The 26,766-nt window shown below is 37.7% G+C and overlaps 1 protein-coding gene across 4 annotated transcripts in view; it reads left to right on the forward strand.

The window, feature by feature from the left end:
• Positions 1 to 26,766, forward strand: part of ANO10 (anoctamin 10) — a 263,376-nt gene that overhangs the window by 65,123 nt on the left and 171,487 nt on the right. For all 4 annotated transcript variants that reach the window (XR_009214716.1, XM_058443565.1, XM_058443564.1 and 1 more), the window contains exons 10-11: positions 1,834 to 2,025; positions 7,763 to 7,891. Coding sequence is in view for 3 of the 4 variants with exons in the window: in XM_058443565.1 (XP_058299548.1) it covers positions 1,834 to 2,025; positions 7,763 to 7,891 (321 nt within the window). In the remaining variant the exon portion in view is untranslated. The remainder of the gene's footprint in view (positions 1 to 1,833; positions 2,026 to 7,762; positions 7,892 to 26,766) is intronic.

The following is a 26,766-nucleotide window of genomic DNA, read 5'->3' on the forward strand; positions in this document are numbered from 1 at the left end:
GATTTGAGTGAAATGATTTTGGAAGTATACCACCATTGTACCCCATCAGGAGGTGTTGACGTCTGGTTGCCCATTTTGTGGGGTCACCTTGTTTGATCATTTGGTTGGCTTGGGAAAAGGCAGATTGCACAGTGTTTTTTTTTTTTTTCTTCATTTTATAATGAATAAATTATCTGTGGGTCAATACTTTTGAAACTTCCCTTTTCCTTTTTATAAATAGTATCTCTTTAAAAATACAATTTCTAATTGTTTGTTGCTGGCGTATGGGAATGCTGTTAATTTTTATATCTTTTACCTACAATTTTGCTGAACTCTCCTGTTATTTCCAAAACATTTTCTATAGATTTTGTTGGATTTTCTGCATAGACAGTAATTTGAGCTATAAATAATGACCATTTTTCTTTCTTCCTTCAGTTTTTACGCTTTTTATTATCTACTAGGCTTACTGGTATGTTCAATACAATTTGAATAGAAGTAATTATCACAGGAATCTTTATCTTATTTCTGATTTTTTTATCTTCTCACCATTGTGTGTTATGTTTGTTCTGTGTTTTTAGTAAATAACATTTTATCAGTTTAAAACTTCTCAGCTGAGTGTTGATAGCATGGTCCAACAGAAAGAGAGAATAGGGTAGATTGTATCTTGGTTAATATATTCTTAGTGTGTGTATGTGTTTTCTTTGTTAAATTTTCATTTTTTTCCTTCTTGCTATTGGATTATGTCCCTGGTTTGCTAAATTTATTGGCTCAAAAGCACTCAGAAGTGTAAAAGGTACTGATACAATGTTAACGTGTACCTATCATCACTCAGAATCACCCCGAGAGATGGAAACACAGAGTGTGCGGAAACACAGAGTGTGGAGCACGCTGCTGTGTTTGGAAGGGGCTCCCCTGGTGCTATACACTAATAACTCCAAGAAGGCCTTTGCATGATTTTCAGAGGCTTCCCAATAGCACACCTGAGAAAAACTGCCTGCACATCTCTGCATAGGCTTGATCTTTACAGCCTGAAACAGTGCAATTTTGAACGCTGAGCATAGGGTATCAGGATTTCTTAAGACTGAATGTAGTAAAAATGGCTTGATTGCTAAGATTTTTACTCTTTTCCCAACTCTTGATTTCTTCATCCTTCAGAGAAAGAGATTGATGCAATGTCACTGGGTATATTTAAGAACCATAACTAGATGCTGCAACACAACATGAGAACATACCATCTAGAGCCAAATGCAACCTACCAAGTTACTTAGAAACTGCTTACCCTTGAATCCCAAGCCGAGCATTTAACCTGCCAGTTCTGAGGTTTATGTGTTTAGTGGTACTTTCTGGTGAACCTCAAAAATAGCCAGTGAGACTCAGAATCTGTGGGTTCATACTTGATTCAGATATCCAGAACATCTGGAAGAAGCACCTTTTGCCATTCCCAATACCCTATTGTTGTGTTTGAGATTTTCTATTTAGTAAAATATAAAATAAGAAAAACTAACTGGAAGTGGACTCTGACTTACACTAATACTGAGCCTAATATGCATATCTTAGTGAAAGACTGGTTCAGAGATGCAATAATAATAATGTTTATTAATTTAAAAATATTAATGCCTATGATTGCTTTAAAACATTGTGATGAATACTTTTCTTAAACTGAAATTATTATTGCATATGTGTGGGATGATCATGAAGCCTGAGGGTGTCAGAAGTTGGAGAAACACTGGTGTGTGGTGGGGAAACTCTTTGAGGTTTTTTTGAATAGTTAGAGGCCACAGCTTTGAATAGTATTGCAAAAGGATATTCCTATTATATGATATTAAAATAATGCATGCTTGTTTATATTTTCAGGGCACCTTTGATGATTACTTGGAGTTATTCCTGCAGTTTGGTTATGTGAGCCTTTTCTCCTGTGTTTACCCATTAGCAGCTGCCTTTGCTGTGTTAAATAACTTCACTGAAGTCAATTCAGATGCCTTAAAAATGTGCAGGGTCTTCAAACGTCCATTCTCAGAACCTTCAGCCAATATTGGTGTGTGGCAGGTAATTGAGAAAAAAATTATTCCTTTAAAAAATAAAAATATGAGGTGTTATGACAGGGGAAAAAAATAAAAAAGTAAGCCCTACAGAGAGATTTCAGAAAACTGAATTTGTTTGTTTTGCTACAAACTAGCTGTGTGGCCTTAGATAACCATTAACTTTGTCTAGCTTCACTTTTCTTGTTTTTAAAATTGGGGGTTAGGGGAGATAAATATAATTTCTAAGACCCCTTTTAGATGTGAAACTCTGACAATCTTCTGGGAAAGTAGCCAGCTGAGACTTCATTTCAGCCAGTATTAATGAGACCCTCCATGCTACAGTGTCAGTGGAAGCCACATGGGGAGCCTAGACTTCTGCTCCTATCTGGTAGTAATGAGACTCCTTTTTTAGTTTCTGCTAGTCTAGTTTTCTAGTCCTGGGGTGGTCTCAGAGGAAGCCTAGTGGAATATAAGGAGTTTCACCACAACCCTGCACAGTGGAGGCCACATGGGAACATATATGAGGCACCTGTCCTTCTCTCCCTGAAGGAAGAATCAGTAGAGGTCTAGTGGGAAGCCAGAGCACCCATCCTTGTCCAGCAATAATGAGGAATCCCCCCTGGATGCCAGTGGTTTCTACATGGGGAACCTGGACTTCTACCTCTACCTGGTAGTAATAAGGCGTTATCTCCTCTTCCCTTGCTGGAATGGTGTTAGAGAAATCAACTAAAACAGAAGGTTTAAATAAGATTTAGAATCTTATCTCTCCTAACATGTCCAGGTTTCTGTTTAAAAAATCACTGATCAGACCGGGTGTGGTGGCTTACACCTGTAATCCCAGCACTTTGGGAGGTTGAGGCAGGCGGATTACCTGAGGTCAGGAGTTCGAGACCAGCCTGGCCAACATGGTGAAGCCCCGTCTCTACTAAAAATACAAAAATTAGCCGGGCATGCTGCTGGGTGCCTATAATCCCAGCTACTCAGGAGGCTGAGGCAGAAGAATCACTTGAACCCGAGAGGCAGAGGTTGCAGTGAGCTGAGACCATACCGTTACACTCCAGCCTGGGTGACAGAGCGTCACTCCATCTCAAAAAAAAAAAAAAAAAATCACTCATCATAGAAAGAACCAGGAAGAAATCAAGCTTAATGAGAAAAGACAGTCAGCAGATGCCACTACCAAGATGACACAGGTTGGAAATATTGGACAGAGATTTTAAAACAGCCTTATATAAAAGTTTCAATGAGTAATTATGACCATATCTGAAACAAATGAAAAAACAGAATTAGGATGTCTCAGCAAAGAGATGGAAAATATAAAAGAGAATCACATTGATATTTTAGAAGTGACAAATACCATAATTGAAATACAAAGCTCACTGAATGAGTGCAACAGCAGAATGGAAGGGATAGAGGAAAGAATCAGAAACTGGAAAATAGAATAAAAGAAATTATCAGCTGGGTGCTGTGGCTCATGCCTATAATCCCAGCACTTTGGGAGGCCAAGGCAGGCAGATCACGAGGTCAGGAGTTCGAGACCAGCCTGGCCAACATGGTGAAACCCCATCTCTACTAAAAATACAAAAAATTAGCTGGGCATGGTGGCGGGTACTTATAATCCCAGCTACTTGGGAGGCTGAGGCAGGAGAATCGCTTGAACCTGGGAGGCAGAGGCTGAAGTGAGCTGGATCACGCCACTGCACTCCAGCCCGAGCAACAGTGTGAGACTCCATCTCAAAAAAAAAAAAAAAAAAAAAAAAAAAAGAAATTATCCAGTCTGAACAACAGAGAGAAAATATTCTGTAAGCACAAACATAACCTCAGGGACCTGTGTGGGTATAAAAAAGAGCTAACATTCATGTCACTGGAGTTACAGAAGGAGAGAAGAAAGAGGGAGGGGCCCAAAAAGTACTTGAATAAATAACGGCTAAGAACTTTTTAAATGTGGCAAGAGACCCAAAACTGCAGATTCAAGAAGCATTGTGAACCCCAAACAAGATAAACCAAAGAAATCCTTGCCAACACACATCATAAACACTTGAAAGTTAAGACGGCATTTCAAGAGCATCAAAAGGGAAATAACATCTTACCTATAGGGGAAGAACAAGTAGAATGACAGCCAATTTCTTATTGGAAGCTATGGAGGCCAGAAGAAAGTGGCAAAATATTTTTCAGGTCCTTAAAGTGTTGTCAATATAGAATCCTGGCCGGGTGCAGCAGCTCATGCCTGTAATCCCAGCACTTTGGGAGGCTGAGGCAGGTGGATCACCTGAGGTCAGAAGTTTGAGACTAGCCTGACCAACATGGTGAAACCCCATCTCTACCAAAAATACAAAAATTAGCTGGGTGTGATTGCGGTTGCTTGTAATCCCAGCTACTTGAGAGGCTGAGGCAGGAGAATTGCTTGAACCTGGGAGGCAGAGGTTGCAGTGAGCTGAGATTGTGCCATTCCACTCCAGCCTGGGTGACAAGAGCAAAGCTCCGTCTCAAAAAAAAAAAAAAAAAGTGTGTGTATATATATAAAATACACACATATATATATACATACATACATATATATGTATATCCAGAGATAATGTTTTTCAGAAATGAAGGAAAAAGCAAGACACTTTCAGATGCAGGCAAACTAAGAGAATTTGTTGCCAGTAGACCTATCCTAAGAGAATAGCTATAGGAAGTTCTCTTAACTAAGGAATTATAAAAGAAGAAATCTGGGAACCTGTGGAAGAAAAAACATGGTAACCAAAAATATTAGTAAACAAAATAGACTTTTCTTCTCTTACTGAGTTTTCTATGTTATGTTTGATGGTTGAAGCAAAACTTATAATACTGTCCAGTGATTCTAAATATATGTAGAAAAAAATTTTTTATTTTTTTATTTTTTGTAGACATGGGCTCCCACTATGTTGACCAGTTTGGTCTTAAACTTCTGGCCTCAAATGATCCTACCACCTTGGCCTTCCAAAGTGTTAGGATTACAGGCCTGAGCTGCTACACGCAACCTATGTAGACAAGATACACTGTCTGATTCTTTCCCCTATATCAAGACAAGTATATTACAAATAAAGGATGGTAGAGGGAGGTAAGGTTTCTGTGCTTCACTCAAACTGATAAATGATGACACAAGTAGAATGTGATAAGTTACGGATATATAATACCTAGAACAACCACTAAAAACGTTACACAAAAGATATACTCAGGAACATTATAGATAAACCAAAATGGAATTCTAAAAAAAATGTTCAAGTAAACCACAGTAAGACAGGAAAAAGAAAGCAGAGAAATGAAAAACAGGGAACAAACAGAAAACAAGGAGATGACCAGCCGTACATCCTAACATATCAATAACTACATTACCTGTAAATGGTCAGACAACAATTAAAGACAGAGATTAGGAGAGTGGATTAAAACACATGACTGAAGTATATGCTGTCACTAAGAATCTCAAGTCAAATATGATTTAGGTAGGTTGAAAGTAAAAGAATAGAAAGAGATATATATGGAAATATTAATCAAAAGAAAGAAGGAATGACTATATTAGTATCAGATAAAGTAGACATCTGAGCAAAAATTGCCAGAGAGGACCATTCTATGATGATAAAAGTGTCAAATTACCAGGAAGACATACCAATCTTAAATGTATATGTACCAAAGAACAGAGTTTCAAAATATGTGGGGAAAAAAACTTGAACTGAAGGGAGAAATATTAATAGATAACCAGAAGAAATGAATGGATATGTTCATACAAAGACTGCACAGGAATGTTCATAGCAACTTTATTCACAGTAACCCCAAACTGGAAACAACCCAACTTGCCACCAGTAGGTAAACGGATAACAAAAATTTTGACATATTTATAAAATGGAACACTGCTCAATAAAAAAGGAATGAAATAGTGATACATAAAACGTGGATCAATCACTGAATCATTATGCTGAGTGAAAGAAGCAGATGCAAAAGAATTTATACTGTATGGTTTTGGTTATATCTGGTTTTGGAATATGCAAACAAATCTATATTGACAAAAAGCAGATCATATTTTGTTTGGACCCAGGTGTAAAGAGAGGGCTCAATTGCAAGGTCATGAGGAATCTCTTGGGGGAAATGGAAATGGTCCTGTGTCTTGTTTGTGGTGGTGGTGGTTTCACAGGTAAATACACCTATCAAAATGTAATGAGGTATATACCTTAAATGCATGCAGTTTATTGTATGTAAATTATAACTCAATATAGATGATTTAAAAAAAAACCTGAAAGTTTAGTTACAAACATATTGCAAGTTCAGGAGGCCAGGCACTGTCATACGCTGCTGGTGGAAGCATGAGCTGGTCAACCCATGGAGTGCAGCTTCGTATTATCTATCAAAATTACAAATGCATGTCCCCTTTGACTCAGCCATTTCACTTTCCAGAATTTAGCCTGATTCTACATTTGTTAAATGATGTACTTATAAGATCACCAATTGTAGCATTGTTTGTAATAGCAACTAAATGTCCACCAATAAGAAAATGGTTACATAAATTCTGATACATCCATGTAATAAAATGCTGAAGCAGTGTGGCAAAGAATGAGGGAGCTCTTAGTATTGACACAGAAAGTCCCTCAAGACACTTTAAATGACCAAAGCAAGGGGCCTGACAGTATGTAGTATGCTGAAAAGGGAGTAGGAAAGAGTGTATATATTCAAGTTTGCTTATTTTGCATACAAAGTGTCTGGAAGAATACATAAGAAATTGCAAATAGTGGTTGTCTTCTATGGAGAATGGGAGCTGGGAAGTGGAAGAAAAGGGGACAAGGGAACAAGACACTCTTCACTATGTACTTAGAATTTTTGATTTTTAAGCCATGTGAATATAATCAAAAGTAAATAAATAGAAATTTTACACTAAAGACAGTCTTAGATTTCTTATGAAGAAAACTGTGGAAAAATAATCAGACTACACAAAGATTTCTAAATTGTAAGATGGCAGAAGTTCTCCATGGGACAAGATGTATTCATATTAAGTTTGGATTCAGTCATCTTTTGTTTTGCTTCTTTTAAAATTAATGTTTCTAATAATACTTGTGTTTCTTAGAATTAATGGGTAAATTATTAAGTAGTGATCACCATATGCTTTATATTAAAGAAAGAAAGAGCAATGGTCACAACATTTCTCCATCCATCCTTGGCAGTATGCACCAAAGTCTCCTTCAGGGGATGCTGGACCAGTTTGTCTAGTAGGTCTCAGTGGGGCCTAGCATCTATATTTTTCTGAAGTTCTACATTTGATTTGCTAAATGATGCTAGGAAAGGATCACCATTTATCACTGATGCTTTGATTATAAAGCTGGTTATAGCTGAGTCAGATGTGGTGTGTGATGTCAAAGTAGAAGGATGGCTTCACAACATAAGTTCTGTTTGAAATCTTACCTGTTTTTTAATGTGAAACATTTTTCCCTGGCAGCCCTACTTTAGATTCCCCTTAGATGTGAGTAGAGTAACTTTAACAGTATTCCCAATTCAGGTCCAGGGCTGCCTCCAATTAGGAAGATAGAACATACTGCTTTGAGATATTCATGCCAAAAGTATCTAAAATACTGCCTAACAGTATGGCTTTTTTTCAGCTAAAAAAATCATACCATGACAGAGAAAAAAATTTAAAATGTACTTGGAATGTTTAGAACTAGGGTAAGACATTTTCCTTGATTTTTAGATAACATGAAAAAGGATGAGGAAATATGGAAGCAGTCATTGCAATTTTTAATTTCCATTCTTTTTTCTTTTAGTTGGCTTTTGAAACGATGAGTGTTATATCTGTGGTCACTAACTGTGCGCTGATTGGAATGTCACCACAAGTGAATTCAGTCTTTCCAGAATCAAAAGCAGACCTCATTTTGATTGTAGTAGCAGTGGAGGTAAGTAAAGATTTAAATTTCTTTTAAGCAATATCCATATCACGTTTCTCTATTCCAAAGCAGTGCTGTCTCGGGCTATCCATGACTGACAATTGAACAATATGGATTTCCTGGTAAGAAAGCAAAAATGGTTCAAGTAATAGAAGACATGAGGATTCAGGCTGTGTATTCATGGTTATTGCCCAAGTATGAAAAACTGTCACCATAATGCAAACGGGAAGTGACTTTTCCACTATTGTGCTGGCCTGCCCAGCTCTAAGTAGGTAAATCCTATCTGAGGGTCAGGTGCCATGGCTCACGTCTGTAATCCCAGCACCCAGGCCAAGGCAGAAGGATGACATAAGGCCAGGAGTTCAAGACCTGGGTAACATAAGACCCTGTCTCCACAAAAAATTTTAAAATTACCTGATGTAATTTGATACCTGATGTGTTGGTTCTTTCTTGTAGTCCTAGCTATTTGGGAGGCTGAGGCAGGAGGATTGACTGAGCCCTAGAGTTCAAGGTTACAGTGAGCTATGATGGCACCATGGCACTCCAGCCTGGCTGGGCAACAGAGCGAGACACTGTCCCTTAAAAAAAAAATCCTATTCGAAATCAAATTCTATACATTTAATATGTATTTTTAGAGAAAAGACAGTTCTCTATTTTAGAGAAAAGACAGTTCTACTTTCTTAAGCAAATCCTAAAAACACTTTTTGATAATGACTTAAGTCTCATTTGCTACAGGTGTGAAATTCATTGTGAAACACTCTCAAACTTCAAAATGTAATTTGTAGGACGATAGATAATTTCACATGCAAAGCCCAAGTAGGCTGTCTGTGCTCTTTTTAGGTTTTTCTTTTATCATGTTTCAGAATATGGATCCCTGTAACATTTTGGAAATTAAGCACTAACCAAATGTAAATGGAATAATTTGTAGGAATTTTTTTGTTGCTTGTAATTATAGTTGTCAAGAATATTGTGACCACCTTTCATTTTTAGATATTTTAAAAACAGAACAGTTATGGAACTCTATAAAAGCAGAACTTAGGAGGATCCTGAATGGTGTTTCATATACTTAAGGCCTTAGGACTCAGGGCTGACCAGAGGAAAGGAAATCATGAACTTGCACATTTCCAGTGTTGGCTAAAGAAATATATTCTGCTTTGCTCTTTTTGGCTCTTATTGTATTTGGTAGAAATCTGTGTTCATGATAGATGCTATATGTGGAATATGCATTTTGGAGAATGATTTTAGACAGCAGTGAGTGGGAGGGAAAAGAGAATGGCCCTGACAGATACAAGTAGATCTATTTTGAATTTTGTAAGTTGAATAGAATTTTGGAGAGCTATTTGCAAGGCTGATTTATGACCTGTGGAAGTGAGAAAACAAGACAGAGTTACCTTTGACAGGGAGAGACCAGCTGGCTAGGCTTGTAGTGCGTCTTCTTGATTTAGAATATGGCACTTAACTTCACAGATCTAAAAATTTGTCTTTGCCAGTATACTTAGTTAATTAAAGGCTTTTGGGACTGACTGAAACTTAAAACTCATGAAACTTACAGGGGATTGACCAGAAAGCCAGGTGGTTAATTTACAATAAAAAGATACTTTACCAATACCATAACAGTGGATGTTAAAGTGAAGGTGGATTGGTTATTAGAAGATTTCTTGGTAAATTTAGAACAAGAGCGAGAGTGGTGTAATATCCTGAAATATGTAGAAAACCTGAAAACCATCCCTACCTCCACACAGAGCAGAGCTCTCTCATGAGCCAGCTCTTGGTGTCCATCGCTAGCTTCTGAGCAATGCTGGATGAGCTCATTACAGTCTACATCTTGATTTTTGCCTTCACTTTCTCTAGATTTCTGGCTGGCTCAATATATCACCATTGATTAGCCTACTGCTTTCTTTTGTATTTAGTGATACCTTAATCACATATTGAGGGCCTGGTTCTTACTTAATTCGGGAGACTTACTGGCCTATAAATACTGTTCTGCAGGTGGCTAGTCTCATGTGTTACAGGATGGTTTTGCTAGTCTAATCCTCACAGATTCACTTAATCTGCACATTCTAGGGATACTTGCCTGTTACCCTCTAGGTTCTAACCATTATGCCTCCTCTTATTTATTTATTTATTGTCTCTTCACATTGTGTAAAAACAGCTGTTTTAATTGTCATTGTCTAAACTGGCAAAGTAAGAAGCATCAAGGAAGGCTAGGAAGAATCCAGGAAACATCAAAGAAGGCTCCCTACAGGTTTCAGGGGGATCATAGCCCTGCCAACATGTTGGTGTTGGACTTCTAGCCTCCAGACTGTGAGACAATACAGTCCTGCTGTTTTAAGCCATCTATAATAGTTTGTGATAACTTTGTTCTGGCAACCCTGAGAAACAAATGCAGTTTCCTTTCTGTTGTGATAACTTTTGTTAGCCAATTTTTAAAGGGTCAGTCTGCTAGCAACAAATTCTCTTTTTTCTTCATCTGAAAACTTTTTTTCTCTTTCATTCTTAAGTATAGTTTTGCTGGACATAGAATTCATGGATGATAGTCTTTTTCTTTCAGCATATGAAAAACATTTTGGTATTTCCTTCTAGTCTCAATGGTTTCAGATGAGATATCATTCCAATTGGTGTTCACCTGTAGTTAATGGGTCCTTTTTTCTCTGGCTGCTTTTAAGATTTTTTTCCCTTTGTCTTTAATTTTTGAAAGTTTAATCATAATGGGTCTTAGTGTAGCTTTTTGGGGGTTTATTCCATTTGGGGCATGCTCAGCTTCTTAGATCTGTGGGTTTGTGTCTTTAACCAAATTAACGAACTTTATAGCCATTATTTCTTCAAGTACTCTTTCAGCCCCATTCTCTCTCTTCTCCTGGGATTTTCATATGAATCTTGGGTCTTTTGTATTTTCCCACAGGTCCCTAAGGCGCTGTTCAATTTTTGTCAGCCTGTTTTCTGTTATTCACATTAGGTGAATTCTGTTGATGTATTTTCAAGTTCACTGTTTCAACATCTTCTATATGTCCACACTACTATTGAGCCCATATACTGAGGTGTTGTTTTAAAAAAATTTCTATGACTGCATTTTTCAGTTCTATAATTTTCATTTGGTTGTTTTTATAACTTGTATTTCTTTTGCATGTGGATGTCCAGTTTTCCCAGCACCATTTGTTGAAAAGATTGTCTTTTCCCTAATGAGTGGTCTTGGCACCCTTGTTGAAAATCATTTGATTGTATATGCAAAGTTTGCAAAATCATTTGACTGTACATGCAGAGTTTATTTATGGGCTCTTTATTCCATTGGTCGGTGTTTCTGTTTTTATGCCAGTACCATACTCTTGATTTCCATAGCTTTGTAGTATGTTTTGAAATCAGGAGGTGTGAGACTACTAACTTTGTTCTTCTTTTTCAAGATTGTTTTGGCTGTTTCAGTGTGTATTTATGTCAATGTACTTGCAGTAAGCTATGGCTATTTATTTTATGATATTTTAAAATGTTAACTATTGATCAGAAGTTGGATTGTATTGGCACAGATGGGTCCTCTCTTTCTGCCGCAGTGTGTATTTGAATATCTGTTTTGTTTATACCTTATTGACTTTCATACATTTGAGAGGGCCCTAGCTTTGGTTTCTCAATAGAAAATTTTGTGTGTCAGGACAAAACCAAGCTCAAGCTGTTTGAAATAGCCAAAAAATTAGAAATTTACCAATTCTATCCTAGTGTTGCTGAGACCTCAGCTCAATGCCATCTGGTCTTGTAATGAATCCAAAAAGTGTAACATTTACAAATAGAATAGAAAATACAAATTTTTGGTTTGTTACCATTAAGTTTGTAAAATCATTTGAAATTCTAATTCTGAATTTTACAAGGTAACTATGTGAGGTGATAGATGTGATAATTAGATTAATTTTGCTAATCATTTCACAGGATATACATTTTTCAAAATATGTTGTATAACTTAAATATATTTCAATTTTTATTTGTCAGTTATATCTCTATAAAGCTGGAAAAAAAGAATGTTACAGAATGTTCATCAAAACTATCAGTGGGGCCGGGCGCAGTGGCTCATGCCTGTAATCTCAGCACTTTGGGAGGCCAAGGTGGGCAGATCACCTGAGGTCAGGAGTTTGAGACCAGCCTGGTCAACATGGTGAAACCCCGTCTGTACTAAAAATACAAAAATTAGTCGGGCGTGATGGTGCGTGCCTGTAATCCCAGCTACTCGGGAGGCTGAGGCAGGGGAATTGCTTGAGGCAGAGGTTGTGGTGAGCCGAGATTGCGCCACTGCACTCCAGCCTGGGCAACAGAGCGAGACTCTGTCTAAAAAAATTAAAAAAAAGAAAAATACCATCATTGGGTCAATTAACATGTTTCTGTTTATAAGATTTTTCTCTTTTGTCTGAGAATCTTTTCAAATAAGGAAATTAAATCTTAAAATTAACTTTAAAATAGAATTTTTTACTGGAGTCTACATAATGTTCTTATTGATTTTAAAAAGTTTTGCTAGTAGCATATTAAATTAATAGCATGCTATACTTTCATATGTTTATTCATGGCCCCTATAAGAGCAGAAATTTTACTAACTCAAAAAATGCCATAATCTATAAATATATAAAAATTCTCATAAATTTTTAATGTCTTGATGGAAAAAGCAATTTAAGATGCTTTTTTCTCCAAATTAATTAACCAAATAAATATCTAGATACATTTACATGATTAGAATTTGTTAACAGAACAAACACGACTTAGAAAATGTAACAATTTTGTAAAGTTGATATTGAGTGTTAATGTTCTCAATATTTAAAATTGGATGAATTGATAGTTTCTATTGCTTTTCTGGATCACATTTCCAAAGCCAGGTCACTTTATTTTTTATGCAGGTTTCTGATTCTTTTTTTTTTTTTTTTTTTTAATTTCAGACAGAGTCTTGCTCTGTCACCTAGGCTGGAGTGCAGTGGCACGATCTTGGCTCACTGCATCCTCTGCCTCCTGGGTTCAAGCAATTCTCATGGCTCAGCCTCCTGAGTAGCTGGGATTACAGGTGCACACCACCACGCTTGGCTAATATTTGTATTTTTAGTAGAGACGGGGTTTCACCATGTTGGCCAGGCTGATCTCGAGCTTCTGACCTCAAGTGATCTGCCTGCCTTGGCCTCCCATAGTGCTGGGATTACAGGTGTGAACCACTACACCCAGCCCTGATTCTTCATTTTTTTAAAAGCTTGATTTAGTACAGATAAAACTGAGTAAAGACAAAAATGATCACTACTGTATTCTGATGTCATTTCTGTCACAACTTTTGTGTATTTACTGCCATCTAGTGTTGCCTTTAAAAATTGATGACACTTGAACACTACTTTCATTTGCAAAATAAAGAAATTTTTGTAGACTGAACCAGAGAATAGCCTACCAATGTAATAGATGAAAACATATGAAAATGCCATTTTTTTTGTGGGTTAAAAATAAATACTGGCAGTGTCATAAAGTTCAGCCCTCAAGATTAAATCAATATTCAAATAATTTCCCTAAAGTAATTATCATCCTTCCTTTTGAGGCAAACTTAGTTCACTTTTTTGATGTAATTTTTAGCAAAAGATTACTACTTTACCTGCAGAATTACATATGTCTCCAATTTCTAAAAAATAGAAATGGCCTGGTATCTTCCAAATATTAAATCTTAGATAATACTTCATTTTAGTAATGACAGTTTTAATTCTAAACGAATTGACAGTTTTAATTCTAAACGAATTGACAGTTTTAATTCTACACTTGGCAAGATGTACCTATCAAACATGTTGAATTACTAACAATTTACCTACTAAAATTGGTTCTTTTTCTAAGGTGAAAATGAGTTAACTACTCACCCCAGAAGTTACACTGCATTTCTAATGTTTAGGGCCTGGTGACTACCAAGCCTGCCTGTACCATACATATTTAATTGGTGGTTTAAAAAATATCATTTAATTGCAGTTTCTTTTAAAAAAATAAGTTTTCATGTGGCCCCCCCTCTCCCTCTGCCAGCAGCTGCTTAGAAGCAGAGTTGAGGCCGGGCGCAGTAGCTCACGTCTGTAATCCCAGCACTTTGGAAGGCCGAAGCTGGCGATCACGAGGTCAGGAGATTAAGACCATCCTGGCTAACACGGTGAAACCTCGTCTCTACTAAAAATACAAAAAATTAGCAGGCGCTGTGGCGGGCGCCTGTAGTCCCAGCTACTGGGAGGCTGAAGCAGGAGAATGTCGTGAATCCGGGAGGCAGAGCTTGCAGTGAGCTGAGATCGTGCCACTGCACTCCAGCCTGGGCGACAGAGCGAGACTCTGTCTCAGAAAAATAGAAAAGAAAAGAAGCAGAATTGAGTCTTATCTGTAATACCAGAAGTATCCTCTGAGAATGAACTGAGCCTTTCCAGGTTCTTTTGTACCCTGACTCACAGGCTTTATTTTCCTAGTTTCAGATTTGAAAGTTGGAAGCATTATACAGATAATTCCTATATATTCTTTATCAGGATTCACTGATTTTGAACATTTTGTGACACGTGTTCTTCCTGTCTCTCAACTGAGAGAGAGGGAGAGAGAGAAACAGAGGGAGAGAAGAGAGAGAGATTATAGATATTCGAAACTATACAAATGTGGATTCTATTCCTATACTGCCTCTTAGTGTATCACCTTTTCTTGTGAGCCCATTTCCTTGACTGCAGAGTGAGGCCAGTGCAGCCTCCCTTGCATGAGTGCTCTAAAGAGTAGAAATAACACATGTATAACTCTGATTATGTGTCTGGTATTGAGCAGGTGCTTACTGATTTGCAGGTCTTGTTACCACTCTCACAAGGCGAGGCATAGATGAGGTTGTATATGTGAAATGCCAAACACAGGGCTGAGTAGTTGATCAAGGCACAGGGGATGTGAGCTGCAGTTCTAACTAGCTTAGTATCAGAATGAAACTTTCGTTATCTTTGTTATCATTTTCATAATTATTTGTGTAAGCAGGCAGTGTCACAGCATAGAGGTAGCTTGGGGTGTCAAAGTCTGGTGGTAACTGAATTAGAATCCCAGCATTTCCTTTTAATCTTTGAGTCTCAGTTTCCTTGAATATAAAATGGAGACATTGGTAGTGTACACAAGAAGTGTCAGGCACCATGTTTGATGCAGAGGAGGAAGTGGAAAATTGATAACAGTTTATAGCACCACCGTTGTTAATGAATTCCTCTTTCAGCAATTAGTTCATATGTCTTTATCAGCTCTGGATTTGTTGTCATGGGCTAGGCTCTCCATCATAACATTGCATTGGTTCCGTCTGTGTTACAGTTTGCTGCTTACATGTTTATCTCCCTCTCTTACGTACCTTCTATCTGTGGCATGGCTGTTTTCTTCTCTCTGCTGATCTTACTTCCACGCCTCAGCCTAGCCCTCCCTCCCTCTCATTCATCCCTCATCAAGACTTGCTGATTCTGACTTCTGAATATTTGTTCCGGCTCTCTCCCTTGTTACTGAGTTCATGTTCTCACCATTTCTCATCTAGACATACTTTTTAAAACAGCTGTGTTGAGCATAATTCACATACCATACAATTCCCTCATTTAAAGCATACAGTTCAGGAGCTCTCACCTAAACTTTTACAGCAGATCTTCACTAGCCTTCTGGCTTTCCTGCTTTCCCTCCTTTGGCCCATCCTCTCTACTGCTGGAGTGGTTATTCCTAAATGAAACTCTGATCATATTTCTCTTCCGCTGTGGCCCTCACATGGATGTCCACGGCTTACAGAAGAAATGCGTTAGTCGAATGCCAGATGTTTGTCAGTCTCCTTCCCCTTCACTTCCCCTGGCTTCCATTCCATCCTTGGATAACCTAGGACCCTTCGTGAAAGTCACTGTTATCATTTACTAAAACTGTGTGACAATCATGTGGCTCCGCTACCAGATCGAGCATCCTGAGAGCATGAGCAAGGACAGCATATGATGAAGCCTCAGTAACTGAGAAGCTTCATAAAGTAACTCAGTAGAGTTACTTTAACTCTGTGTTTTCAAGTGATTAAGTAACTGCTTGTTAAATGTTTATTAATGAATGAATGAGTCATATATAGTTTTTTTATTCAGTGAACATATAGTGCCAATTAAGAATTAATTTATAATTTATAAGGACTTTGATAATGTACCTTTGAGAAGTATACTAAGAAAACCCTTAGGTAAAATATTAAAATTATATCATTTATAAGAAAAGGCAAACTATATTGAGCAGTATGGTATAGTGGTTGAGAGCATGGGTTCTGGGTTCAAATCCTGGCTACACCACTGACTAGCTCTGTGTCTTCGAATGAGTAGCTACTTCTACAAACTTAGGAGGATTAAATGAATAAATGCATGCAGTATGTTTAGTACAGTGCCTGGCAAGATTAAGTGTTTAGTTTTGTTAGCTCTTATTGTCATTGTTTCTGAAAAACAATCTGTTCTCATAGAAGTCTCTTCACCTAATTGAAAGGTTTGATTAAGTTCTGAGAATTCAGTTTAAAACTTAGCCTACGAAGGAGCCCACAACCAACTAAGTTATTAATCTGGTCACCATTTCCCATTGTTGAGCATGAGTTGGGTTGGCTTTTTATTTTTGGATTAGGGTGCTTTTGAATAGAATTATGGAACTGGGTTTTTTTTCTTCCTCTTGTTTCCTTTATTCCTGTGATAATCTTGGAATTTACTAGTCTTTCCATGGGCCCTTTAGCTTTTATCTGGATAAAACATTGCTCTGTGTTCTCCTAATGTTGTGGGAATAATTAGAGAGTCAAATCAAATGCTTACATTGAATACATATTTATTATGTGCTAAAATATGCTAGGCATTACTAAGATACATCCCTGGCTTCAGGAATACTCACAGACAGAATTATGCAAGAGACACATTTCAGTGCAATAGGAGGCCTCTTTCTTCACCTCCTTCCCCTGTTAACCCAGCTCCCTCCATTCCCTCCTAACAGTGCCCTGACTAGTGCAGGCTCTGTCGGCCTGCTGAGTGGGCATTGGTGTGAGGATGATGGGGAAGATGTCCACTCACTGAGTTTATGGCTCACCAGGAGGCATTTTGTTCCCAAATCTGTTTATGTGTGGTATTCTTGTTACTGTAATTGGCATAATTTAATGAAATGGAATGGAGAATGATGAAAAGTGTGTGCTAAAATAGAGCCATCATTTCTATGAAAACGTTTGGAAAGACTTCATAAAGACAAATTGCTATCAGATTGAATAAAGACGAGACAATTATAAAAGATTAGGGAAAAATCATCAGAATATGGACAGCCAGATTCTGTTTTTACATTGCTTCACAAGTGTCTTTTTCACTCTCCTTTAAAGAAAACAAACCTGGGCATCTTAGACATTGTCTTATAGGTGTTATTTAGGCATGGCAGAGAGTGAGACAGTCCATCACCGGATCCTTCTCAGAGGAAGGGCCCTAGCTCTACAGCAAAAGATTTGCAAATTAGTGTACATTTAAATGTTTGCTAAAACAAAATGAATATATGCATTTTGTATGATTCTTCATTTTAGCTGTTTTGATTAACGAAGGAATTATTGGCCCCAACTGTGTCATCTAAATGGGCTTCTGTTCCTTGGGAGTGCTAAATTAGGATTTTAAGTTTGTCAAGTAATGGGAAATACTTGTTTTGTTGAAAAACCCAATGCCCTTGGAATTGATGGTTAATGCATAATCTGTTTAAATATGACTTAGTTAACATCCAGTTTTTGCAGATTACATTGCAATTTTTTAAGGTCTTACAGTGGGTAACCTAACCTGTTTCTTGCCTAAGAAAGTTTAGGAAAAGGCAAGTCTCACACCTCTGCAAGAGATCGTTTTACACTCAGAATAGAGTTGTTTTCAGAAAACAATTGTCTGAAAGGAGGTAAGAATTAGAAAATTCAACAGCTTCTCTGTACTCTTAAGCCATAATTTCAAAGTCTGGCATCATTATTTTCTTTAAAGTGAAATCACAGAACATCATATGTATCCATATTCAAATGTAAATACTTCAGATATCCACAAACAAAAAACTGATTTGGGTTATTCATCTTTGAGGACTATTGCTCTTGTCTCCTCTCATTTCGTGCTTTCAAGACCTTCTTTCAATTACCTGCTCCCTCTGCTATCTCCTACTGCACCCCAGCCTGTGCTTCCCACTCTCAACAACAGACCTGCTAGGTGCGTCACCCTCCTCTGGGACCTGCTTGCTAACCTCATTCTTGCGTGACAGTTAACTTTCCTTTCAGATGCCTGAACTGATCCAGAGTCAAACTGACCCTCTTTCTCTGACTTCCTATTTTAATGGGGAGATAAAAAAGCATGTTTGGTTTCATTTTTTTTTCTAGGTAGGAAAGCAAGTGTTGCTTTAGAAAGTTGAAAATAGACTTGCAACACATGAGAAACCCCTGTTCTTTGCAATATTGAGTTGTGTGTTGAGCAGTCTCAAATCTAATGGGAATACATTTGAGGTGGCTCTGTGTGGCAGGGGACCTGTTGAAAAAGTGGAATGTGGGGGCAGCTCCAGCACCAGGAGGGAGCAGGAGGGGTGAAATAAGAGACTGTAGGTTTTCTTAGGGAGAGTGGAGAGTATGAATTGGGGGATAAGAGGTAATGGATGGGGAAACTGATGGAGGGCTCTAAGTTCATGATGAAAACTTTATAGCCCATTTACATTTTATTCCAAAATGGTATTTTTTAAAACACTTTCAAAGTCATGACTGCAGTATTCATTTTCATTCACTAACATAAATTCTACTTGGCCATTCCAGTGATCTCTAAAAATGAATAGATTGCGGATTGAATTTACTGTATCTTCTTATTGTGAGATTGACTTCCAATCCTCTCCTTACCAGGAGCAGCCTCTTCGTTGGGCTGAGGAAGCTGAAACAGTTCTTGTCTATGAAGCGCCTGCCCCTGTGTGTGTAGACAGCAGGCCGTTCTCCATCCTGCATCCCCCTCTGCATCTAGCCTCTCCTGTCTCTGGTCCAACCACCCTCAAGTCCAAAAGACCAGCTGGAGTCTGCCTCAGCTTCTCCTCTTGATTGTTCTCAAATCCACCTCATTTTTTCCGTTTCTTCAGTCCTGTTGGTTAGATCCCAATTCTTTATGCCTGCCATCGTTACAGTTTTTTTCTTCTGCCAGAATTACAAAGCTGCCACAGTAATTGTTGTTAAAAAGCCTGTTCTTTAAGGTATCCTTCTGTGTTTTCACATAACTTGTTTTATTTCCATTTAAAAAATGGTTTCTGAATTTGTAGTCAGTGCTGGAGATACAAAGAAGATAAATTCACCCTTCTTTTGGAAGAGCTGGACTCACAAGCAAGATCATTTCAGTACCATTTTTGATACCTCTTTTCTTATTTTTTTCCTCAGTTAAAATGCTGTTCTTAAATTCATATTTGTCAATGTGTAGACCCTGTTCAATAACCCATTTTCTTTAGGAATGGTTTCCCACATTAACAATACCCCAAACTCAAAATGCTGTGTTAGTATGCTACGTCAAATTTCACTTTTAGAAACACTTTGCTGTTTTTTATACTGAAATTTTATATCAAAAATAGGGCCAGGCCTAACTATTATTTTTTAGTATCATAGACATTTATATATTTTGGGTTTGGTGAAATGGTATAAATTTGACCACATCTTAATGTTTCTAGTTATTTTGATATGTTGTAATTGTTCTTATGTCTTGTTACTTGTGTCCCCCCACCCTTTTTAGTCTGTAGCTTAAAAGCTTCAGAGGGTCTTTAATTTCTTTTGTAGTCCTCCAAGGTGCCACGTTGCTAAGACTGGATTAAATTAGAAACTATGTGAGGGTGGTTTGTAGACTCCAGGGTGCTTACAAATGTTAAGATGTTAATATTACTACTATAATTTCCTCCTAATTAATAAAATATGTTCCCAGTCCCATTATGTTATGTTATTGAAATGGACTATTTCTAAGGATGTTAACAACAATGAATGGAAAAGAAAGGTTTTTGAATATTGGTTACTTTCTAAGAAAATTTCTTCCTATCTGACATATATTAGTTATGTGTGTGTGTGTGTGTGTGTGTGTGTGTGTGTTTTATAAAGTATGCCTACTCTGAGCCTGAGATCATGGTTCTGCTCTGGTGGATGGAGCAGGAGGTGGAAGGTGAGCTGCAGAATGTAAAGATATGGTTGCCCCCAAGCTGTCATCACTGGGCCCCAGCTGTGACCATTTTTAGGAGGCTTGTAATGCTTCTATTATCCTTTCTATTTCAGCACTTCACACAGAACTAATTGGCACCATCTGTGCTAATAATTAAGCCTGTGATGTGGTCACTGGTGCACAAGGAACTCAGGTTGAGGGAATATTTCACAGCAAAAAGGAGGTGGGATATGAGCAGAAAGAATACAGTTTGTTGATATTCTTTCATGCTGGAAAAGGAAACCCAAGGAAAGAGGAGCTCTCTGATAGACCAATGATACTCTTCCACAGCCTATAAGCCTCTTACCCACTGAGTGTGTAGGAAGGACATATGAGCAAGATGACAGGTAGAGCTCTTGGCATTGTCTTCTCTTTGCTATTAAATTTGTCCCAGAGATTGCTGTAATATACATCTAGTCTACATTTGGACATTAAGACTTAACTGAGGATGGTTGCCAAGGACTCAGAGTAAGGTGAGAGGTGAGGGCATTTTTTTTTTTTGGAGTAATGAAATTGTTCTGTATCTTGATTATAGTGATGATTTCACAGCTGGGTGCATTTATTAAAACTGAAAGTGCTATACACCAAGATGAGTGATTTTCTATTTAAGTTAAAAGGTAAATTTTAAAATGTATAAAAACTTGTTGAAAAAATGCTTTAGAAAATCTTTTGTGGCTTAGGACATGTTTACAAGATGAAAAAAGTAGATTTTTTTTTCTTTTTCAAAATTAAGAACAAAACAACCTAAAACCAGTTAATCTAAACTTTGGTTTTATATAGTAAATGGCTCCTTTCAAACACCAAATAAGATTTTATAATTGAATTTTTAGGCATATTGCTGAAAGGAACAAAAGAAGAGGGCTTCTATGCTTTTCTTTCTTTGAGCCCCAGAACTCCTTTTTACCATAAAAGGAGCTGCTCATCTTGAGTATTGTTTTGCTGATGAGAGGAAATTAATGAGGTGAGGCATCATTCTCATACATTTGAGAATTCACTGATCAAACTTAAGAACAAAAATGATCTAATGTTTTATGTTTTAACACTCTTTCAAAATGTAGGTCATGTCCATAAATGCAAATGACTGTGTAGAAAGTAATATGCTACTGCTGCTAATCCTTTTGAGGGCACAGGGTATTCATGTGCTTCTAGAATCAGCAGGATTTGCAGAAGGGCAATAGGAAGTGGCACACTGGGAGTGATTGAGAATTCTAGTGCTCTAATGAGTGAGGGATCACGGTTGGTATCACTGGAATCATTAATAAATATAAAGTTTGTATTTGGTACTTTTTAAAGAAATAATTTCAAATTAAAAGAAGCATTTTAAACAATTTGGAATGTTAAATTTACTTTTGTGTTTTACTTTTATCAGGAATGTTTAAATAATCTACAAAGTATCCTAAGCCAAGAAACTTCTTAAGAGTTTAAGCCAAAGAAGCGTTTTTAAAATACGAAAGACTAGAAAGTATGTGATTATGGTCCAAGTGAAAGTTGATTTATCAGTTGGATAACAAACATTTGTCAGTACTTATCTTATAGTTTTTATGCTTTAAAATGAGGGACAACAGCCTTTCAAAACTGGAGTGCCAAGTCCTGCTTATTCATTCCTCTTCAAGAGAGTTTTATAATCTGTAAAGTCTTTGGGAAGACTTAAAGAGACTTAATCTTTAAAACCTTTATCAACTGATATCATAGTTACTAGTTTACACAGTAGCTGAGATTAATGGAATTTGGATTTTCAGGATTTTTCTCCCGGTTGTCTTTGTCACTGTGTTACTAAAATTTACTGTCATTTATACTCACAGTGCTACTCTAACTGTGGCTCACACTGTGCTGGTTTGAGAACTGTTAGTAGTTCACAGTAAAATAAGGAGCTCATGCTAAAATGTAAATCAACATACTGCTTCCTTCCTTAAGAATGTCTAGGAGGCCAGGCGCTGTGGCTCATGCCTGTAATCCCAGCACTTTGGGAGGCCAAAGCGGGTGGATCACGAGGTCAAGAGATCGAGGCCATCCTGGCCAACATGTTGAAATCCCATCTCTACTAAAAATACAAAAATTAGCTGGATATGGTGGCACATGCCTGTAGTCCCAGCTACTCGGGAGGCTGAGGCAGGAGAATCGCTTGAACCCTGGAGGCAGAGGTTGCAGTGAGCCAAGATGGCACCATTGCACTCCAGCCTGGTGACAGAGCGAGACCTCTTCCCCCACTCAAAAAAAAAAAAAAAAAAAGAATGTCTTGGTATGGTGGTTTACTTCTGTAATCCCAGCGCTTTGGGAGACCAAGGCAGGCTGATTACTTGAGGTCAGGAGTTTGAGACCAGCCTGGCCAACATGGCAAAAACCTATGTCTACTAAAAATACAAAAATTAGCCGGCTGTGGTGGTGCACTCCTGTAATGCCAGCTACTCTAGAGGCTGAGGCACGAGAATCGCTTGAACCTGGGAGGCGAAGGTTGCGGTGAGCTGAGATTGTGCCACTGCACTCCAGCCTGGGTGACAGAGTAAGACTGTCTCAAAAAAAAAAAAAAAAAAAGTCTACATGTAGGAAAAAAAGTTAGCAGAGCTCTAAGTGTGCTTAGTGACACAGTTGATTTACATTCTGGTACAAGTCATCTCTCATTGGTGGGCTGCTAACAAGTAGTGCTTTGACCTGTACTGGTTTGCAGCACTATAATTAAATACATGGTTCTCTCCTCCTTAAGACAGTTGTTGGGTTTGGATAACATTCATGCTGCTGAGCAGGAGCAGTGCCTGCTGTGTTGCTCCCATCCTGACTCTCAAGCTGTCATGCTCCACTGCCTTACTCTGGCTGTCTATTTCCGGGTGGACACTGGGACAGTGGGTCGGGGTGCAGGACTTTTCTGCAGAGAGGTGGCTTTCACCCTTTGGCTGTGTGTATTGGTGTTGTCAGGAGTGTTGTCTGAGTCAGGGAATTATGTTCTACAGAGACATGGCTGCTCCTCCCTCCGTCCCTCCAACCCCCTCCTCTCTCTCTTTCTCTCTCTTTCTGTCTCCCGTTCTCTCTCGCGTGCTCTCTCTCTCATGCGCGCATGTTTGCATGCACACACATGTGCTCACATACACATGAACAGAGTTCTGAAAACAGAAGGCATTCAGATGGCCATTTCAACCACTGGGAGAAAGAACCATTCTCAAGCATTTCTACTCAGCTCTTTGTCTTCTAAAATGTAACATTTAATCAAATTTTTAGAGAAATCATTATTTCCCATATATACCTTCCATGTGGACAGTGGTGGCCTGCCCCATGTCTTTCGATAGTTTCATTTTTGTTATTAGCTGACAGCATGTGCAAACTAGAAAGATATTCTCTTACAGAAATAATTATCTTCTTTATTTAAATTTTGTGTACTTATTCTCTGGGTAGTAATGCATTTATGTGATTCAAAACTCAAAAGGCTCAAAAACACAGGGATAAGAACCCTCTACTGTCTCCCAGTCAACAAATTCCCTTCTGTGGAGGCAGCCAGTGTGATGGGTTTCTTATGTTTGCTTCCAGGCATATTTAATGTGCAGATAAACAAGTATACAAGTATATGTAAATAAGCATTAATTCATAAGCAGAATTTAGTGAATTTGTTTTACACTTAGTTGTTTAGTACAAATAAGAATGCTATTGGCAATTAACAAAATTTTCAATGTAAAGGAATCCATGTGTAAGATGACCTCTGATGCTATTGAACTTTGGAATTTATGACTTGAATGGTATTTTACAAAGCAGTTTGACCTTTTCAGAATAAGAGAAATTCTTGCATCATGAATAAATGACAGGTTGAAGTACAGTGATTGGTGTGCTTATTATTTCGGATTTGGATCAGTTTCACCTATTATTTAGCAAAAGCAGGAGCTGCCTATGAATAACAAATATTTTTGTCCTGCTTTTTGCCAAGGATAGTACTGGTACTAGATTGGGGTCAAAGCTAAGGAGCTGTCTATTTGTGCATTTATTAAAGTTTTTAAAATAAGAATGCATTTCTTTACTGTTCCTAAGGCCAAAGCTTGTTTAAATAGATAATTGTGGAACTATGAAATAAGAATCTGTTAGTAGAATAACTCAACAAAAATGCATTGGATTAGGGAGCTTTTGAGTATTTTTTTAATAAGCTGCATAAAACTTACATGTGACATAAGTATACTTTTTGGCCTACAAATTCTACTTCAAATAATTTATTTCGAGGAGAGATACTTGGAAGCAGGGGCATGGCTTAGCCTCAGTGATATGGTTCTTTGAATGAAATTGCCTTAACCGTCCCATTTTTGGCTCCTTTCTCATTCCTGCTTTTGCTAAATCAGCTTTTCTCCCCAACCCTTACGTATCTGTCAGCTTTCTTGGTTTCACTTGACAACATGCTTCTCACTTCCATCATCTGAAATGTGCTACCATTTTTTTTCTGCTAACAGCTCATTTCTTGTTTGAGTCTACCAACTATTTTGATGAAGTCTTGGGCTCTATCATGCCTGGAAGCAAGGGGAGGTATTATTGAGCTTCTGCTGGATTTAGGTCCTGGCTTTGCCATAAAGGCCAGAAAGACAAGAGAGTATAGAGAATGTTTGTGCCATGCAGAACAGGGATGACCAAGTAAAGAATCTTGCTTTTAGAACAGGGCATGTGCTTTACATGAGTTCCCCTCCTCACTTAGACTGAAACCTTACCGTATCACTTTGTATTTGAATCTCTGGGTTGGGGATTCCTAGATATTTTGGGGAGATTGCTCTTGTTGTTTTGCATGACTCTTTTATGGGAAAAAGCATTAAAATAATATGAACTAAAATTAATTTTGCTTCATCTAACTATAAAGCTATAGCTTGAGAGATTTTTGGTGGGTGATGAAACTGTTCTGTGCCTGATTGTGGTGGTGGTTATATGAAACTATACATGCGTTAAAATTCATAAAACAATACACCAAACAGTAATTTTATTACGATATAAAAACAATTTAAAATAATTTTGTTTTGAGAATTTTATGTATCTCTGCAAATAAAGATACATCTGTAGGAGTCATTAAGGAATCAGTATTATACTGGATGCACAGTTGTATAGCCTCCTTTATGAAAACTGGGATTTCCAATGACCTAGTCAGATTATTTCTTTCTGTCTACTCCTCCCTGCATGTACACACCTACCTGTATTTTCATTTTTAGTATAAAATTAGTTCTAAACTGAGCAAGGATGGCAAGGCAGCAATGATAGCTTTTTCTCCCCTAATCCTTGGAAAGAATTTTAAGCCATTAAAGGTGAGAAGTTTAAGCAAAGGCATAGCATTTGCAATTATCAAAGCATCAGCGACTATTGCCTCTTTATTTGGACAGTCTGAGTCCTCTGTCCTTTTAACTATTGGACCTTTATCCTTTTGCATTACTAAGAGCTTTAGGGGAATATTTGAGACTTTCATCCTAGCTGCTTGTGATTCAGCTCTTCTCCTTGTTGGCAAGGTACAGTTGATGTCATACATAGGGCTGGCAGATGAATTGGCAGGATGCTGCTTGGGAATATGGACGGGGTGACTGAGTGAAGAGGGTTTAAGTTTGTTGGATGAAGCATCACTGAGCTTGTAACAACGCTCTTGGCTCTTTCATGATTATGGGGTTTTTTTTTTTTTTTTTGAGACAGGGTCTTGTTCTGTCACCCAGATTGGAGTGCAGTGGCCAATGGCCTGATCTCGGCTCACTGCAACATCTGCCCCCTGGGCTCAGGTGATCCTCCTGCCTCAGCCTCCTGAGTAGCTGGGACTACAGATGCTCACTACCACGCCTGGCTAATTTTTGTATTTTTTAGTAGAGATGGGGTTTCGCCATGTTAGCCAGGCTGGTCTCGAACTCCTGACCTGAAGTGATCTGCCCACCTCGGCCTCCCAAAGTGCTGGGATTACAGGTGTGAGCCACTGCACCCGGCCTCATGATTATGCTTTAATTACCATGTAAGTGACAAATTGTGAGATCACACATTATATTTTTATTTTAGAGACCTATATATTTATTTTTTATACCAATAAGAAACCTAAAATGCAGCATAGTAGCTTTTCATTTCATATTTTAAAATGTTGATGCAAGAAAAGACTCTTCCATAGACATTAGAAGATAGGGAATTTTATCTGAGTCATGAGAATCCCTTATTTTACCTTTATTCTCACAAAATAATTTGAAAAGCTGGAATAATTTATAAGCCACTATTAAGGTGACATAGATCTTGGTGAATTCTTTGGATAAAGATTAAGCCAGAATGTGTAATTTAAAGATTGTTAAAAACATTTCTCCAAATTAAAATAGTTTGCTTAAAAATGTAGGTTGGTTCTTGAAGATCTGTCATTTTGTTTTGTCTTCAAAATAGTTGAAATATTAGCTCTATAGCATGTAGACATACTTGAAAGTTAGAATACCTCTACTAGTGACCACAGACTTATTTTTTGTCTTTTTACCTAGAGTTTATTAGTCATATTACACAGATTTTAGTTAAAAGAATACCCAAGTTTGGCCTTTTACATACATAACATGCCTTTTGATATCAACACTTTTTCTATGATCTAACATAGGATTAGGTTTTTGAATATTCTGTGTGTGCCCAAGGAGAAGGTATATCTTCTCTTATCAGTGTAGTGTTTTATTTGTACACACACACATAAACACATACACACATTAGTCCCAGCTTATCTGCAAAGGATGGTTCCAAGACTCCCAGTGGAAGCCTGAAGCAATAGATAGTACTGAACCCTGT

This window comes from Hylobates moloch, unplaced genomic scaffold (assembly GCF_009828535.3).
Source record: "Hylobates moloch isolate HMO894 unplaced genomic scaffold, HMol_V3 SCAFFOLD_8, whole genome shotgun sequence".
NCBI lineage: Eukaryota > Metazoa > Chordata > Mammalia > Primates > Hylobatidae > Hylobates > Hylobates moloch.